Genomic DNA, 19,785 nt, shown 5'->3' on the forward strand with positions numbered 1-19,785 from the left:
TTTGGTTGCATCTAGCAAAGAAACAAGCCCCTCAGTAAGATAGTCTCCTCCTTTCATTCACCACCAGGCTATGAAGGCATATTAATGCAGAGCTAACAATTTATTTCATAAAACTTCATAGCATCGGCCAGACGCGAGTGTCCAACCATTAAAAATTTCAATCAGTGTTGTGCCTGTGTCAATCATTAAAAAAAAATTGATGGCAGTGTAAAAAAAAAACTTTTTTTTTGCCCTTAGAAAAATTATGGCCTATATCATGTGGCGAGTATGACGGCATGCTGGCCACCTCCGGAAACGACCAGCGCTTTTTTGCCAGCAAACTTCCCCGCAACGGCCTTTGGCTCGAAGAGGTCATCGTCGCCGCCGTGGCCCAGTTGGCCATTAGTGCCAAAGCCCCAGGAGTGCAAGCGTCCTGCAAATGAGAGCAAGAAAATACATACACACTTCGAGCGTGCTCTCTAATGCTATTCTGTTAAATCATCTAGGTGACAAAGTTACAGCTCTAGCTGTACTTTGATGAGGCTTTACGCAGCACACATGCAGGGAACAATGGGCTCGGCAGTCGGTAGCGCTCTTACATACCGGATGATGCCATACTCGCGGACAACTTTTCTTGGCAATGAAGGGAAGGCTACAGAGCTGAAGAATATAGTCCGCTGAAGAATATAGTCCCACAATTGCGTACGTGTTTTCTGCGTGAGAATAAAAGAAAACAACACTACTTTATTTTCTACGAGACGCTGTTTAAAGAGAGGGTCAGCGCGCACCAAGGAGATATTTATATTTATATTACTTTATGCAGTTCCATTTCGAGTTTTTGCGCCTGTGAAAACGTCGCACCTTTTGCGTGCACCTCACAGTCAAAATGGCGTCTTCATCTTCAGCTGAGCGCTCGTCACCCTCCAGCTTTTCCGACGACTCGCAGAAGGAGGTTGTGACGAATTTCACTAACAAATGGCTGTCTAAGCCTGTGACGACTGCTCGAATAATCAAACGGCCGTCACAGGAGATACGAAAGGTTCATAAACCAAAACTAATTTCGAAACGCGCGCCGAACCGACCTACTTCGCGGAGCAGTACATGTGCAGTAGCTCCGCCCCCGTAGCCTTTCCTTCATTGCCAAGAAAAGTTGTCCGCGAGTATAGACTTCCCAAGCAACGCTTAGCGGCGCTGCTGCTCTTGACAGGCAGCGCCATCTCTGGCAGAAAAAGAGAAATTGGGGCGTGATCAGCGAGCGTTTCCCCTTCTCTCCACCGCGTTGCCGCTCGCTTCCGTGCACGTGCAGAGCTCACGCGGTGCACTTGCGGCGTCTCACAATGTACCGCGTGCAGTGCGGCTTCAAAAGGATCTTCAAGCTTGAATGGCGCTTCCGAAAAGCGAACTTGATAAAATGAGAAAGGCTATCACGTTAACGGTGAAGAGCAGACGATCGACGACAACCACGCCCGATTCAAAGCGAAATGCATTTCCCGAGTCGCGATTACAACGTGTAGGACGTATACCTCGAGGTAAGTCTCATTCTGTCATGTTAAAGATGAATAATGGTCAACATGCACTCCGAAATGAAGCCGTACACGCTATCGATGTTCTGCGGCGTGGACTACGAATCATATGATTGTTGTTTTGATATGGCATGCTTACAGTAGCAGCCGTGTACTTTCGTGAACAAACGTTTGCGGCGTGCGAAAAAAAGATTATACGGCCATGGCACTGCTTCCTGAGAAGGTTAGAGTCAAGTCCTCCGTGCCGCTGGAGAATCACCCGCCGATTAAGACGCGAGGCAGCTAGCTGAGCTTCAACCACTGTGAAGCAAGATGAACTGCTCGCCTCGTTTTTTCGGCTCTCGCGTCATGCTTGCAGTCTCTTTTTATGATATCGACTTGACAGGCGTATAAAACCTGTTGCGCGAACGCGGCTAGAAAATCGCACAAAGTCAGAAGGTGGTTACTTCAAGGTTGCAATTGCGAAGCATGTGTTAAGTGCCAGTTATATTTAGCGGCTTAAATATATATCACCCTAATAAAGTGACAAAAACAAAGCAAGCCTGCAGAACGATGTCAAAGCTTGCTGAAAATGCACAGACGTCCGTTCCGGCGTGATAAAGCAGCCTTCCCGACGCGTGAAATGCAGGCGCCTGACAATGTACGGAGTTCAGTTGAATTCAACCAACCGCGCAACGCTAACGGTATAACGCGAATGTGAACGTTCAACAACGACAGGTAGGTCTCACGAGCACGGGGAATCAAAACACAGAGTTGCTTCACCTACAACCGTAACTGGACTTTAACAATGCGAGAAGACAGCGAGTAATCATTACTGTAGTCGCTGCGTGCATGCGCCCCGTTACTTACCGATTCAGGTAGTCGGAACGAACGAAAGCGATGAACTCAGACAGCCAAAACAGAAGGCGAGACAGCGCTGTCAGCTATCCACGCTTGCCGCCTTTATTTCTCGTGCGAAACGCCCGGGAACCGATACAGTTTAACACGTGAATCGTGTGCCTTGTCTGCACTGTTGTGGCTGGCCACTAAACCGCAATACTTCGGACCACGCTTGCGCTTCCGCGGGGTCGCTTCTGCCATCGTGGAAGTGCGCAGCTTCGCACAGCAAGCCTCTCGGTTCAACGTACCCAGCTGACGGCCTCCCAGTTACGCGCACCGAGAGAAGAACGCGTGCGCACGTGCGCTACCGCTACCGTGAAAGGGGCTGAGTCGGCCGCGCAACGGTTCAGAGCTTTCCGACAGAGCCGCAGCGCGGCTGGCGCGGCGCTGTCGTCGCGCCGCAAACTTGAGCTTGGGTTCCCTATAGGGACTGTGGTGGCTGCTTTGGTTATTTCATGGTTCATGCGACAGATAGCACTGATCATCTCCTCGCATCTTTTTCATTCAGCCTGCTTGCACAATCACTGGAATCACCAGACGGTCACTTCGCGTGGCCATCTAGTTGTCCTGCATCACCCTGACATGGTGCCCCTACGTCTGCGCCACCCTCACGGACATTTCATCCGATTCCAAACTATACTCGCTGAAAACTACTATCTAGAACTGCTGTAAAAAATTTGTTACACCTGCCAACGTGGCGGAAATCATCGTGTAAATCACAAAAAAAACACAGCGTTTTTCAAAAAAATTATAGCTCTGCAATGGCGCAACTGGGCACCACCATTTCGCGCTCATTGGAAAGAAGTGTTTCTCCGTGTTCGAATTTCCCGCTTCAACTAACTTATCCACTCGGAAAGAAGCAGACAAATAGAAAATGTTTGAAGTTCGCTACGAGGCTTCCAATTGGCTGCATCCAGTTGCTCCAGCACATCTCGCCACTGATGTGATCTTGCTCCAGGCACGACCTACTGTACTCCTGACCTGCCCAGGTAGCGGCGTTCTACGAAGCTGCCTGCGCCGGCTCTCGTTCCTGACTTTGCCGCTAAGGGGGCCCTCAAGTTACCCCACCTGAGCTTTGGCGGATGCGTGGGTGTACAATAGTGGGCGCTGTACAAATGCTTTGTTTCAAATTGCTCCATCGCAGTACTTATACCGTATTTACTCGCATATTCCTCGCACTTTTTTTTCCGGAAAGCCGATGGAAAGTTGGGGCGTGTGAGAATTACGCGGGGAAAGTTTTCCGCGAAAACGTAGAGCGCTAAGAAAAAAAGAAAAAAGAAACAAAGCGGCCGCAACTCAGGGTTCTCCCACCAGCCACAGTCGCCGACCGTTTATTCGGAAGCTGAAAATTCGGACATGCTCGTTTATTCAGACACCTTCGCGGCACTGCCACTCGTCCCATTGAAGTAATGTAAACTCACGACCGAAAATTCGGACGCCCCACAGTCCGCCGTTCGATTTTTCGGACTACAGCTGGCTGATCGAGTGCAACGTTGAACGCCATGACAAGCTGTCAGCAATGTTTACAATACTTTTGCTGGGTTGCCAGCACTGAAATGTTGCACTGGCTATAACTGGAGATCGTGCCAGTGTCAAAAATCCACGCAGAAATTACCGATCTCGAAGGCTATGTTTGTTGGCTACACGTAACGGTTGCCTTTTGGCTTTAGCCAGTCAAGTATCCATTGAACGGCTACCACGGCTGAACAGCAGGCCAAGCCAAGCCAAGATTGGAATCAGCTCGGTGTGGTGTTTGAGGTGAATGACAGCGCGTACGAGTACGGCGCGGATCCTAATTCGGTCAAAGAGAGTACAACAGAAGCGCTGTAACATCAACTAGCCCAACGTCGTTTCCATTTGGCGTGAGGGTTTGCGTTGTCAGACGTTTTTGTGGCTAGGCCTGATCTGCGTCCCGAGCCCCGAGCGTTGTCTTGCTGCCTTGTTTGTTCCTTGGCGTGCGAGGCCTGATCTGCTGAAATTGCTCCAATGCCGCTCATTCCATGTGCACCGTCGATGCCCCAACGGAACTAAAGAAACGCGGCAACTACAAGGCCTTAACAATGGCGAAAAAAGCGGTGATTACAGTCGCTGACCGTTTATTCGGACTCGGCGGGAACCGCTGAAAAGTCAGAATAATCGGGAGTCTGAAAAAAAGGATTCACCAGAAAAAAGCACATTTATTGGCCCAGCGGCCAGAAAAAACTTGTTAGTGCGCGTCTGCACACATGTACGCCTACGCTCGACCAAGTCTGCCTGTATTTCAGCCAATGTTTGGCCATCCCTGATGGTCGGCAATAGCACTGCAACGGCCTACGCTAAATCCGCATTTGATGGCTGTGGTGTGGGAGGTGCATCGTCAGGCAGTCACTATCCACATGCGCTGATTCGAGTAGCTGACGGATGATCTCATCGCCCAACTCGGCAAAAACTCCCAAGCAACTTCCACCTGGTGAATAATCGCCGCTTTTTTCACCATCGTCAGGGCCTTGTAGTTGCCGCGTTTCTTTAGTTCCGACAGCGCACATGGAACGGGCAGCGTCGGAGCAATGTCAGCAGATCAGGCCTCGCACGAGCAGGACACAAAGCTCGGGATGCAGATCAGGCCTAGCCACAGAAACATCTGAGAACGCAAACCCTCACACGCCAAAAGGAAACGACGTTGGTCTAGTTGATGTTGCAGCGCTTCTGTAATCTGTTGTCGTACTCTCTTTGTCCGAATTAGGATCCGCGTCGTACTCTTACGCGCTGTCATTCACCTCAAATGGCACACAGAGCCAATTCCAAGCTTGGCTTGGCCTGCTGTTTGGCCGTGGTAGCCGTTCAATGGATACGTGACTGGCTAAAGCCAAAAGACAACCGTTACGTGTAGCCAACATAGCCTTCGAGATCTGTAAATTCTGCGTGGATTTTTGACACTGGCACGATCTCCAGTTATAGCCAGTGCAACATTTCAGTGCTGGCAACCTGTAAACTGTAAACATTGCTGACCGCTTGTTATGGAGTTCAACGTCGCACTCTATCAGGCAGCCAGAGTCCGAAAAATCGAACGGCGGGCTGTGGGGCGTCCGAATTTTCGGTCGTGAGTGTACATTACTTCAATGGGACGAGTGGCGGTGCCGCGAAGGTGTCCAAATGAACGAGCACGTCCGAATAAACGGTCGGCAACTGTATTCACCAGGTGGAAGTTGCTTGGGAGTTTTCGCTGAGTTGGGCAATGAGATCATCAGTCAGCTACTCGAACCAGCGCATGTGGGCAGTGACTGCCGTGATGACGCACCTCCCGCACCACAGCCATCAAACACAGATTTAGCGTAGGCCGTTGCAGTGCTATTGCTGACCATCAGGGGTGGCCAAACATTGGCTGAAATACAGGTCGACTTGGTCGAGCGTAAGCGTACATGTGTACAGACGTGCACTGGCAAGTTTTTTCCGGCCGCTGGGCCAATAAAAGTGCTTTTTCGAATGGCAAATACTATTTGAAAGTTCGAATATTCAAATACCCCTAGTAAAAAAAAAGAAAAGAACATTCCCTGCTTATTCAGCAACCAATTTTTAAGACTTGTTTCACAATTTGGACGACTTATCCATAAGCCAATATGGACGGTGAAACTCAAAACTGATGATCCAGACTTGTTGCTGCAACTGCAGTCTCGAAACGGTGTTAATCGAAGACACCATTGCCATGCTAAATTTTTTTCGCCACCTCAAACCAGCACTCTTGCACGCCAATCCACTCGCAGCCATAGCCAGCCGCGACTTGATATTCACTATGAAGCTTTCCAATATTAGGTACTACATTTTTTCAATTGAATGAAACATTAAATACTGCTAGAATAGTTTTTGAATACTGAACAGTCAATTTTACAATTAACATAAAATTATATTTATATTCTAGAGTGATGTTTAGTGATGCTCAGATACTAGTAGTGATAAGCAGTGCCACCACATGTATTTTTTTTTGGCATGTTTTCTGGCTAACCAAGTGTCCTTGTGCAGCAAGAGCGCTGCTTTTGATATTGTGAAAGAGTAATTTACTAATATGAGAGAAGTTGCTTCTCACTTCGATTTCCCTCTAATGAAAATACAAAAGGTTGCAGAGGATCACTAAGCATATTATTATGAGATGAAAAAGAAGAAGTGCTTCTTCTGGCTAGGTTGTTGTTACGGACAGGTGCTGCAAATCTGCTACGGGGATTCCGCTCTCCTATGTCGTGGCCACATGCGGGTGCTGCAGCAAGGTGGAGTGCACGTAGAGTGTCACTGCGGCAACGCCAACTAGGTGCGCACTTTTGCCGACCCAGCTACACAACAGTTTCGTGCCAAGAAATGCACAGCATCAACAAACCTTCTCCGTCAATGGCGTATGAGACTGCCTCTCCGCACGAGACGTCCACGCAGCCAGAGAGGCCAGGCACTGGGGCGGGCTTGTCCTGGTCATTGTTTCCAGCCGGGGTGGACGTCCCAAGTCCAAGCCGGCCGTACTCCTTGCGGCCAAGCGAGAAGACTGTGCCTTCCTCGCTGAGGAGCAGCGTGTGGTGCTGGCCACCACTCACGAGCTTCCACCTGCAAGAACGGCAACACATCGCAGCATGTAGGAAATTTCAAAGGAGTAACAATACGACAACATTGTAAACTGCATTTCTCAGGTCGCTGTCGCCTCTGTAATTACGGAACAGTGCCCCACCATAGACTCCGTGATTGCGGAACAGTGTCCCAGCTATTCCATAATTGCGGAACAGTGCCCCAACTATCGAATCCGTAATTGCGGAACAGTGCGCCAACGGTCAACTCCGTAACTGCGGAGTCTACAGTTTTGACGGCCACCGCGGCCGCCTACTTTTGGGTCGCTGTGTGGTTGAGAGAGAGCTGGGGGGGCAATCGAGCAATTCAGAGAAGACAGGGAAGGGACAGCTGAACAGAGCAGAGAAGGAGCAGAGGGGTGAAATTAGGCACTGTGGAGAAGTCGCCGTGCGGCGGCGATCTGCCACTTAGCACTTACTTCACAAGTACACGAGAGGGGCCTTTTTTGCACACCTAAATGAGAGCTTTTGGCTGCAGAACGTACCACAAGACCGCAGTTTGCCACAGTGCTGAACATTGCTGTCGAATAATCGCATTTCCCGGAAACGTATTAACCAGAACTTATTAACACATAGCTCTACTGGGTTTTTAGTTTTCGCAATTGCTAGTGTAGGAGCCAGAAAATCGTACTAAGCGGGAACGTACGAACGAGGTTCTACTGCACTCTGCTGAAAATGATAAGTGCACAAAATTGCAAAACCACCTAAGGGGAGATGCTGCTCGAAAAAAAAAAAAAGGTTTTTTTAATCTGTAGCCCAGAGCAATGAAATTTTCGCTAATCACATAGTTTTTAATGCTGATTTCAAATATGTAATCAGTTTTACAGTAAGTTGCATAGTTTTAGTTTTGTACCACGACAACGTGTAAAATGTAGCTCTTTTTGGACACACTTTTTCTGTCACTAAACTTCTATATATATAGGCCATTAATGGCTCATATTGCTCCACATTAACTATAGAATGCAGAAAACTTACTAGAAAGTCTGTATAAGACATTATAATGAACAAGAAAAATTATAATATGAGAAGTCTTAAAATGTTCAGCACACACCAATTGCTTACTTTAAGTGCGTAATATAAGACGAACTCGGTTAAGACGAATTCTCGCTTATACCGAACAACACGGGACCATTTGTTTGGTTTCCCATAGACTCAATGCAAAAAAAATTCGCTTAAGACGAACCGCCCAACTGTACTCTTCTGTTAAGACGAACTTTCGCGATGATCAACAACGCTAGCGATTTTGCGAAACGAACACTGCAGTCTTGGTGGGGCATTCAGGTGACCGAGAAAAAGCAAAAAAGACGAAAAAAAGCACTTCCTGGAGCAAAGACGCGAAGCAAATCGCGGGGCATGATAAACGAAAAAGACCAGTCAGCGGATAAAGCCGGTATCCCCTCTCACCCCAACCTGTGGGTGGGGGAGGTGTAATCTTTATCAGCAAAGAAAGCAACAAAAAGAGTGGGGGATTTACAACTTGGACCCCCAAGCCATTGCGTTCTTTTGTATTCCCCCCCCCCCCCCCCCCCTCGTTCTTCGGCTTCCCAGCTGGAGTACAAAGGAGAACAGAACAACACAAGAGCTTGGGGCCCAGAAGGGCAAACGCAAGGGGAGTGGGGAGAAAAAAAAAAAGAAAGCGACAACAGGAACAAAAATGGTCTGTGCATTACAATCAGAGGGGTCAGGTGCATTGTCATCGCACACAATGGCGGCCGAGCGAAGAGCATTTTGTGGTCAATTCGCGTTGGTTCACGTCGCGTTCTATCTGTTCCCAGTGAAGTGCAAATTGTGATGAGCCATTTTGATTATGGAAGCGCATGACAAAGGAAGGCTATTTTGCACAGTGAATATAGCTGCGTCGTGTCTTTTTCGTCGCGAGGCTTGTGACCGTGAGTAGCCCGATGGGATATCTTCAGCTGCACGTCGATCAGGAAAATTTACTATGGGCCGAAAACGGGAAAATATCCGGACCTCGAAGAAAACCTTGCAGACTTTCTTAAGCAACTCAGCGTATAATGACTTTGTCAAGGCAACAGCATGCGACCGAGGCGTATCCAGAAGTGATCTTAGAGCCAGCAAAACAGGCTCACAGAAGAAAACGGAACTGCGAGGACAATAAATTTTACATTCTTTGAAAGAAAATTGTACTTGTCTCTTCATTTTTTTTCTAATCGTCAACATAGGAGCGTGTTACAGTTTTATCATTAAAATGTGGTAGCAAATATCTTTACGAGCATTTTTATTTTTGAACACGCGAAATCGGGTGCTCGTAAGATTCGTGTAAATACTCTGCTTAAAGGCATAGTCTTTACCTAGATGAGCCAAATAAATGCTTTTTCTTGTCTTTTTGCCCCACATTGTAAGTCTGCTCCATTCAGTGTTTCAAGTAACATTTTTGGATGCAGTTGGCATGTCAGCATGTCTCGTTTTGGGGGCACTTCTGATAAGCCGAACTCCTGATAAGACGAACAGATGACCGCGGTCCCTTCGAGTTCGTCTTAACGGGAGTCTACTGTAATTATATAAGTGGTAGCAAGTCTTAAAGAAGATAACTGCACTCTTCATATGTTAAGGAATATGTGGGGAAAATTTTGTCCCGATCTGGCCATCAGAAGTACCAAAAACATGATTTCCAAACTCAAGAAGTTGCTGAAAATTGCATCTTGAGAAAAACGCATTTTAAAAGTAAAAATGAAAGCTCATCTATGTGGGAAGGATATGCTTTTTAAAATTATTTCTTCCATCACGAGAGCTTGGGAATCATGGATAGCTTGAGCATGTGGCTTTGGTGAACTCCTCATCAGAAATGTAATGGCAAGCAGCCAGGTGACATTTTCCAGGGGAATCTAGACCAATGAGCTATTTTTAGTTTTTAATAACCACCTTGTGCTCGTTAAAAGTGATTTTAACCTATTTACAGTTTAAATACAACCTTAATTTTTTTTTCTCATGAAAGTAGAGAAACTAAATTTGACAAAACAAGTAAAAACATAAAATATGTAATTTTGGAAAAAAGGTTGACTTTTTCGGCAGCATCTCCCCTAAGCCACGAAGCTGAAGGTAAGGCAATTCCCTTTCATCTGAAAATGTTTTTTTAAGAGACTTTCTGTACTCTGAAACAATTCAGAAACACTCTTTCCGTTTTGGTGTAGCAAAGTGATAAGCGATCGAAGTGACTGAAAGTTTTTTGTTGTTGAACACCTGCTGCCATTATTGCAATCTCAAAAGACCATTGAATATTGCTAATATTGAGCTACTTTTACATTGTAAATCTGTCCATTATAACCAGGTGTAACTGTACAGAGCGAAAGACCCACCTGTGCCCTTCACACGAGGTCAGTGGCTGGGGAACAGAAATGACTGTGCCATTTTCGCTCGAACTCTGCGCCTGTCCTCCCATCTGGTGGTAGTTGTTGAGGCCACAGCCGTACAGACAGCCAGTCTCGCGTAGCCGCGCAAAAGTGGCGTAAGCTCCGGCCCAGACCCCGTCGAAGGCTCGCGTCTTGCAACCTGGACAGGATGCCATGACACGTCCCCACGGTGAAGGACAAACAGGAATTGTTTTAAAGGGACAGTAAAGGCAAATATTAAATCGACGTGGATTGTTGAAATAGTGTTCAGAAACCTAGCAGTGCTTGTAGTATCTTGCCAAGGAAATGCCTAGTTTGAAAGAAAATCACGTTTTAGTGGTCCGCACACTATTCGCGCAGTTCAAACCACCCGCCTCTGAGAATGGCGTCCTGATGTAGCATTCACGATGCCCGCACTAGCTGGCTGCCGGCGCAGCAGAGCAACGGGCATTAGTGAAGCGGCAAAAACGGAACTTGCATCGTTCTCAAGAGTAACATCAAGTCTTTTTTGGATGAATCGGACTGAAATGCAGAAGTTTGATTTTATTCCATCTCATAATGCAACAAAGTGTTTTTTTTTTCGTCATTGGTCGTTTGACCACTCGTGAATAATTGTGCCGATGCCTTACTACGTCATTGGGCTTGTGTTCTAGAATGTCCCCTTCTACACTTTGCACTGGTGACGCAAATAGGGTTACTAACTCTTCAATGAAGGAAGTCCGGACGAGGGGGGGGGGAGCACTAACATATGAACCTAAGGAGCCAGCAAAATCAGTTTTCTTTATTGCGGTATCTTCCAGACAAATACATTGTTTCTTTATTGTTGAGGCCTCTTGAAGTGGTATTTCAGCTGGCTACGTGCTGCTCGCAACACTTCCTCTTGCAAGTCAATCTATTCGTAAATGTTGTCGTACTTCACACAGAAGTTCAACTAAAGTGGCTAAAACCCCTCATAGCCACCGCAACACTGCTTCGTGCATGCGATTCATGCGAACTTTGTGTTCCGTAGCGTGACGCAATGCGTTGTTGGGTGTGCGTTGGATCACATAAAAATTTCTAACTGGACAAACTGGAACAAATCCGGGTCATTTATTTGTACCGACAAGGATGGCGCGGGACTCGGGACACTGTATGAAAAGTCGGGACAGTCCTGCAAAATCCAGGACGGTTGGTAACCCTAGGCGTACATTCGCCTTAATTCCTCGATTACTAAAGCGCTGCTGTGTATAATATTGGAACAAAAATCTGTTGGCAACTATAATTTGCATAAAGGCTGAAATTTCAACATAACAAAGTAAATCTTCATGATACCAACTTCGTATAATCAGCATCAAAAATAAAGTCATTGTCCAGTTGTGAAATGAAGCTACAAAGAATCCATAAAGCATTACAAATCGAAAACCAGCTTTTGTGAACCACCTTGTCATAAATTTGGCCTAAGAGCAGTGCCGGCTCCAGTGCACATTATAGAGCTATTGCATTTTTCTGCAATTTTTCTTAGGTCATACAAGCAAACCTATTCTGCCTTGTTCAAACCACTGTGTTTTTTTTCTCTTTTCTGTCCACAGCTGAACCTAAACTAAACTGGTTTTGCTAACCCAGAATGAAAAAACTAGAAAAAAACTAACTCAGCACTGACAATGAAGCAATGATAAGATGAAATATTAGTAAATTATAGTCAAGCATTGACATAAGCTACAGGGTACAATTAACTACAAAAGAGTTTTCTTGCAGCTATTAACGGAAACACAAATATAGAGTTTGTACTGTCTGGTTGTTCTTCACTGTTTCAGTTTTATTCTCACTGGTTTCTTCCACCAGACAGTACAGTATAACCTCGCTATAACGGATCTGTTTACAACAGACATTCGGATATTACATACCAATTTGCGGCGTTATGCCGACCTCCGTATTAGTTCCATTGATTGAGCTTCGTTTACAACGGATTCTGGTAAAACGGACATTCGGATATAACTGACTAAAATGTCAGGGCAGCAGGGTGGTCAGGACTCCTTTAGAGCGGAATTTTCTACCACGGATATACCAAATTCAATAGCTTCCGGCTTCAAACATGGCTTAGCATACTTTCGGGACAGCGCGCCGCGGATATAGATGCCAATCTGCGGTCTGTCAATGATCAGCTATGCCAGCTGTAGCGACAAAAAATCGGCGCACAGCGTGCTTGGTGTTGCGTTTTGGGACGCTGTCGCACGAAATTGCTAGCTGCTGCCACCGCTTCTCCGAGCGGTCGCTGCGCGGCGAGCTTGGCTGGAGGGTCCGCTGCCGATGCGCAAAATGCCCATCCGCGGTTCTGAGGAGCTAGCAGGCAATGCGATTCGTTGCTTGCGACGAAGGACATTCTGGCTTCTTCGCTTTCGCATGTCCGCTAGCGCGATGTTCTTGCCCGCAAAGTTTGGATTTGCCTCGTACATCGGCACCGTGAGCGGAGGCCAAGTCACGACATCGAGTAGAAAGCTCAGTTGCGACGTGCGTGGCCGCGGTGCCCAATGTTTCAAAGTACATCATGCTCGATTGCGAGTACAAAGAGTTCTCCTGCGGTGGTCTTCACCACAAGCTCCGAAGTGCTGATAAGAAGAACCTCTAACAGCGGGTCTAACGAGTCAACGCTATTACTACAGTCGCACGTCTGCGAAGTTTGCGGCGCGCTATCGTAATATGATGACTGAGCTTCTGCTTGCAGCTGCCAAACTAAAACGTTCTAAATTATCGTCGACCTGTGAATACAGAACGAGTGCAAACACGTCACTAAGTAGCGCAATTTTCGACAGCCACGACCTCGCGACACACAAGCAGCAGACAACGATCCCGAAGCGAGCATCACGGCAGAAGCAGCCAAGCGGAGGCCTTGAATTGCACTTCCAACATGTGCTTTTTGTGCACTTGTTACTGAATAGAGGAGCTAGCTGAAACGGAAAAATGCCCTTTACGACGACCCCAAAATGGTGGCGCCCGGTTGCGCCGTTGCCGAGCTACAATTTTGAAAAATGCAGTTTTTTGTTTTGTTCGCTATTGCCGCAATTTTCGCCAAGTCAGTAGATGGAAAAAAAATTTTTTATAGCACTTCTACATAGTTTTCGGTGAAGATATTTCGGAATCAGATAGAAAATGGGCTACAGAAACTGAAAATGCGATTTTCCAAAAATTGCATTTTTTTGGTCCCCCATTAAAAATAAGACCCTTTTTGTGACTTGTAATTCTCTCCGGTTATAATAGACCCATTCAGTGTTTACATAAAAGTCTGTTGTAACAGTACTTGGATTTTACATACTCCCGTTACAACAGACCAAAATCCTCTTCACTATGAAGGTCTGTTGTAATGAGGTTATACTGTATGAGCAAACTCGCCCAGCAAGCTATATTACTGAACTTCTGCTTACCTTTAGGTTTCGGTATGTAGGCTTTGGTGGGCTTGAGTAACTCCTGTGTGGCAGCGCACGCTCTGCGCGGAGCAGTTCGTGCGGGCAACCGTCCCAGTTGGCCCTGCTCGCCACAACCCATGGTCAGCAAATCGCCCTTCGCCGTCAGCATCGCCACGTGGTCGCTGCCAGAGGCAATCTGCGGCAGCGCGAGAAATGCACGTTTGAAATCGACAGCGAAAATTCCAACAAATGAGCAACGTCCTGCGCTAGTTCAGTTGCGCACCAAAAACAGTTGTACACTTCGGGGCTTCATTCTGTCATACAATAACCATTACCTGGCTTACTTGTGATCCTTTTTTAAAAAATATCAAGAATGCTATGTCATGTTCATAACAAGCACACTGTCTGTGACCTCGAGCACCAAGTACGTGGCGTTAAAACAAGAAATGACATGCACGGCAGGCTATGAAGATACACCCTAAAGGCACCCTTTAAGGTGTAGTATATGAGACTTGAAGCACCTCTCAGGTGTATTTTTGATTAATATAACCATCCCCCACGGCGTATTTCTAGGCGCAATGGTTTTTAGAGTATGCTAGTGTGACACGGGGCAGTTCAAAGGTGTTGGCCCCAATAATTTATCAGATAACGTGCATGGAACAACCTGCCACCATGCCTGAACCTCAACAGGTCGCCCAGTCTGTCGAGTGAAGAAAGAGTTGCCCGAACTCTTTCTGAAACGTTTAGACCTTCAACATTGCGTGACAAGGACACGGGTGCCCTTGTCACATATAGGGGCAGAACCTGATGTTACGCGCATCCCAGTGAGAAGGGACCAGTCACTAACAAATATTAATACTGTTGCTTGACTGTTACAGACCCAGTAAAGACCACTCAGTCCAATTTATTTGGTGCACAGGCAAGTTCTTTGCAGGCAAGGAAATGTAAATATGTGTCAGTAGAACCCCGCTGCTACGTTCCTCACTATGTTTTTCCCAGCTGTTACGTCGTTTTCCACCAGTCCCAGTATAGCTCCCATAATATCTAATGTATTGGGAACCCCACTGCTACATCTAAACTGCGGGACCGTTCCCATCTGATATGTTGCAAAGTGCACTCACCAATGCATGCACCATCGACGAAGTTCAGGAGTTGGTGGAGCAAGGGTCATTTTCTTCAATGACCGCTTTCGGGGTTACTTTCACTCTTGCGAAGCGTTCTACCTACCTACTACGAGCCACGGTAGTCCAACACTATGCCAACAGTGCTACATTATCAGTCGGACACTCCGGCGCATCCGGCGGTAATCTCGCAAAGGTATCACCAAAAGTGATTGCTTGCCAGGTGTCGGCCATGGTGGCACAAGATTTATTCGATGGATATGACACTGCAGGTGTTCAAAAAGCTTTTCACGCTGCTTGAGCATGAGTAAATGCACCAGGCGATGTTGCATGGTTATTTCAGGCATAGGCATTGAAATCAAATTTTGTACCATTATTTTCTTGTTTTTTGGCTTTTGCATTTCCCGGTTCTTGCGTTTATTTTTTACGGTCTCTTCAAAAATGTATCATCGTGAGTCTACCGTGCGCAGTAGGTATAATTAAAGAAAACAAATATAGCGTACCTGCACAATGTCGGAGACGACCAACTTCGGCTCCGGCTCGGCCTTTCCTGCCGTGATGAGGCCCATCTGTCCTCGGGAATCCCGAAAGTTGCCCCACAGGAAGACCTTCCCGGACACTGTTAGTGCAGCAGAGTGGGAGTCGCCCGCCGTCACTTGTGCGACTGGCTCCGGGAGCTCCACGATTCCCGGCGTCGTCTCGCTCCCGTCAAGGCTCGACGTCTGGCGACCAAGGGCGCCCTCGTCGTTGCACCCAAACGACCACACCTGCGTCGAGCAGGAACGAAACAATACCCAAGGGGCAAATTGAGAATTCTCTACCGAATCTATTCGCTTCGAGTCCTTCCTGTCAACAGGGGACATGCCTTGAATGGCCCGCGTAGAGTTTAAGAGAAGCTCGGGGGAAGGAGGCTTCAAGCGATAAAAATTGGTTGAATAGAGACCAGAAAAAAACCATTTTCCATCACTCCAAGCCTCCATCTTCACTTGAACTTCTGTCTTATTTGCATTTCTACTGGCAGAGCAATAAGTATAACGACATAGAGTTCGTACCCATAACAGAAATATGAGCAAGCCTATAGGACGTACTTGCGTTATGCGATCCACAAGGACCGCAAAGTAAACAGCTCTAGGAATGCAATATCAGGGCCCCTCGGCCACCATTATTGTCAAAAACCTGCATGGCCATAACCCTTCTCTTTAAACAATGACAGGTCAGGTTTGACAGAGTACAACCACGGGGCAGACTTTGTCTCCCCTCCCTCTTAGATGATTTGGGGGGGAGGGGGGGGGGGGCATGCCTCAGCCACCCCCATGAGCATGCTTGTGGAAATCGCCTTCTAAAGAAGTCTCACCTTGCCGTCAGCTGTGAGGCACAGCGTGTGCATGCCTCCCGCCACGACATCCACCACGTCCTTCAAGTCTTGAACCAGAGTGGGCCGTGACAACTCCATCACATCCGGCCCCAACCCGAGCTGGCCAACGTCACCTTGCCCGACGGTGTAGACGTTGCCGGTGCTACTGCGTCGCTCCACCGACACCTCTTCTGCAAAAGAACAGAACAGAAAAACTTTAATGGAACAAATTACTCTTGTGGGAGGGAAGCCTTAGTCAAGTGCCCCACTGGCTCAGCCACCCGTTCAACTTGGTCGATCTACACTTCCTGGTCGGACAGGTCAGAACTAGATAGACAGTCGCGCCTCCCACTACTCCAATAAGTGTTGTTGGTGCCATTTATGGGTCTGTCAGGTGTGGGAGATGTCTTGAGCAGCGCCAGGTAATGCGATACAGTGTAGGACTTCACACCATGGGCAGGAACCTCGAGAGCACGTTGGGAGAGTGGCGTGCAATCTGTTTAAGTGGGGACAAACCCCGGTTCGAATTTTTCTCCACTTGATGGCCTCCTCTCCTGTTAGATGTTTGTGGGCAGGGGCTTATTTTGACGGTTTAAAACGCCGATGGGCAAGCAGGTCCCTTGTGATCGTAGGGTTGCAAACGAGCATTTTCAACAATTATTGCACAGGGGTCTTGTTCTACAGCCTACACCCCTAATCTACCTCCACATGAGCTCCATCAGATAAAACATTATTGGAGACATGTGCCACAGTTGAACTCAAGTGAAACTGCGTTGTCAGCGGTACAGAATCAGTGAAAATCAGCTGGACCAAGGAAAAGCCGACACTCTGAGAATTATTTCACATATGTTTTACTTAGTGCAACATCGTTAATAATGTAGAATGACGCATACTAGGTATAAAACACGCAACAAAGTGTGCATGAGTACTCTTTGAAGAGTAACTTATAATTATAACGCTAAAGTGGCACATGAAGTGAATGAAGACCAGGGCAGGAAAGAGTTCGTCACTAGCAACCAAGTTTTTTCAGGACAAGCAGACTCACTCATACAATGAAAGTGCATGCATAATAAGCGAATACATTTGCACACTGATATCAGAGCACACAGACGAAATGACAAAAACAGATGCTCGATGCACGAGGCAATCAAAGCATTGACGTTAAGAGCTGTACAGAGCGATGGTTTGGTAACCAATAGGTTTTTCGTTGTGAGAATATATGTCTATCAACTTGTATGCCAAAGCAACTTTTCTTCTACTAAGTAAGTGTGTGTTATGCCAGGGTCACACAGCCACTTTCTATCGTCGTCTGGCCTTAACACGGATCAATTTCGGCAATCGTGAATGTCTTCTTTCTGCAGATTGCACAAATGAGCCCATCGCGGCCCAGGATTTCCATCGCAATCGGGCTCTGTTGCAACCGAAAGTGCCCCTCACGACACCAGTATCAGACTTTAGTTCATACATGCAGGAACCACAGTGTGTAGACAATGCGCAGCAATCTTACTGTCAGCAGAGAGCTCATGCTTCCTAGGCCCATCGTTTGTAGCAATGGCTTGCCAACATAACACGCCACCACAAGTGGACAGAATTTCGTACAGCCTGACAACAATGGCAACGTGCAGCATAGTACCCTTTGCTTCAACGTGGGAACAGTCTTCGTGGTGCTCGAACGCACGGGCACAAGCCTGTCTGCTTCCACTGTGCCGGGAAAACTAACAGGTAGTGCCTCGAACCCGAGACATTTCAGGACGCGAGCCCATAAAGGTCTTGCTTCCCTTCATTTGGCACTACATTACACCGCAATATAAGTACGAACTAGAGTCCGGCGACAAGTGTCAGTGAGAGTGTCACTGGCCTCACAAGGAAGCAACACGCAAGCTTTCAACTCATCATGCTTGATCATGCTTCAACTCATCACCTTTATGCACCCTCAATCTCTTGGCTGAAGGAGCAGTACTAGCGGCGTCTTCCTTTTTCCTTTTGCCGGGTGCTGCCTTCTGCGAACTTTCAGCCTCCTAACAGGAAGAGAAAGAAAGGAAAGCAATATTCTTGAGTAAAAATCAAGGCATACTTTTACTAACTTTATTCATTCGGGTAACTCGCAAACTACAGAAGGAGTATTTCATGAGGTGGGCAGAGCCGATATTGATTAAAGAGCAAGTGTTGCACAGTGACACAAACATGAAAAGGAGGTGAACAAATTATACTCATGATTTTTCAACAGATGAGAAACTGAGCAGTTCTTGAAGCTTTTACTGAGGTCAACACAAAATGGATACAAGAAACAGGAACAAAAGAACGCGGTTGACAAAGCTTACATGACTGCGAACAATTCTGTCAGACTTTCACGTTCACAATTAATTATAAAGACAGCGACAGTGGGGTAACCGAAAGGCGCTTCTAAGGTCAAAGTTTGATATGCATGCGAAAAAGCAGAGGGGTAACACTTAAATCAAGCGATATTTTTATTCCGGCATTGCATGAACGGCAACTGACAGTGCGCTTACGTGTCAAACCAGTAAAGAACGCACTTCACACAGCCTCATAAATATAATCGGGCCCCTAGCTGCCCCCACGCGAAGGGGGGCAATGACCTCTTAAAACGCGCGGGAACCGGTAACCGTGCACGTGGAGTCAACACCGCATGCGTGCACTTAGCAAGCCCTATTGCTGTCACAGTGACGGCCAGCAACGTTCGTAACGAGAACGCCCGGCTACCAAAACATGGTAAATATCGCCGGTGCGATATCGCCACGTTTCTCGGGGCAAGACTTGTTCTATTTTTTAAACGACCCGCCCAAACCATCGTTGGACGATTCGAAAGCCAGGAAAATTGAGTACCTGACAAGTACGCACTTTAGCGACAAATTAGCCGCTCATTTTTGTCTCTACAATTAGATCGTCGGTATCGTTTAACGCAACGCCGGCGTGACCAGCATGACCACGCGAGAGCACGCCTTACGACGCTCCTCTCTTTTCGGCCGCACCGGTCGGCGGCGTCGAATAACAAGAGATTACTTACCGCTGCTTTTCGACGAGGCATTTTAACTCTTGTAAAAGGAAATCCGGCGTTATCCTTTATGCTTCACGCCCCTCTTGTGAGATTCGGAAGTCCACTGACGAGCTCTTACAGCTTGAACAAGCGGCGCAAGCGGTTGCTAGCCGGTCACGTGGAAAGAGTTGCTGTCGATGGCGATGCAATATTTGAGAATTTGAGAGTTCAGGTGATTCAGATGGAGATCAGTGGTTGATGCGATCGAACACACCAAAAAGCGTGGTGTGACACTCGTATTAAGGCGATACCTCGTAAAACGCGAAAATTGACCATCAGCGTCCCTTGGCGTCGACGTCAACACGAGTGATGAAAAAAAGATAATCATGTGATGGCGTCATCACAAATCGCCACAATTTGTGTTGTCACCATGACGCCACTATGACGTCCTATGATGACGTCATCACATGACATTGTCGCTTGGTCAAAGGAAGGCCGATCACGGAGGCAGTGCAAAACCAGGTGAGGCGCAGAAAGCTTTCAATGCCTCCGATCCTGGAGGCAGTGCAAAACCACGTTAGGTGCAGAAAGCTTTCGGAAAGGGTGGAGGAGGGTCACTACATC

General features: G+C 47.1%; 1 protein-coding gene across 2 annotated transcripts; it reads right to left on the reverse strand.

Moving 5' to 3' along the window:
- Nucleotides 1-81: 81 nt before the first annotated feature.
- On the reverse strand, nucleotides 82-19,332 carry LOC119371840 (regulator of chromosome condensation). Of its 2 annotated transcripts, none has more exons than XM_037642302.2 (8): nucleotides 19,192-19,332; nucleotides 18,088-18,184; nucleotides 16,167-16,354; nucleotides 15,316-15,579; nucleotides 13,710-13,887; nucleotides 10,279-10,471; nucleotides 6,727-6,944; nucleotides 82-412 (listed from the first exon to the last, which is right to left on the reverse strand). In XM_037642302.2, exons 1-8 carry the CDS (start codon nucleotides 19,210-19,212, stop codon nucleotides 255-257), a joined length of 1,317 nt encoding a protein of 438 aa, XP_037498230.1. In that variant the 5' UTR covers nucleotides 19,213-19,332; the 3' UTR covers nucleotides 82-254. The 2 variants fall into 2 exon arrangements, with proteins under 2 accessions (XP_037498230.1, XP_037498228.1); XM_037642300.2 differs by having other exon boundaries at nucleotides 16,167-16,357.
- Nucleotides 19,333-19,785: the final 453 nt, after the last annotated feature.

The sequence above is a fragment of the Rhipicephalus sanguineus genome, chromosome 10, assembly GCF_013339695.2.
Source record: "Rhipicephalus sanguineus isolate Rsan-2018 chromosome 10, BIME_Rsan_1.4, whole genome shotgun sequence".
In the NCBI taxonomy this organism is placed as follows: Eukaryota; Metazoa; Arthropoda; class Arachnida; order Ixodida; family Ixodidae; genus Rhipicephalus; species Rhipicephalus sanguineus.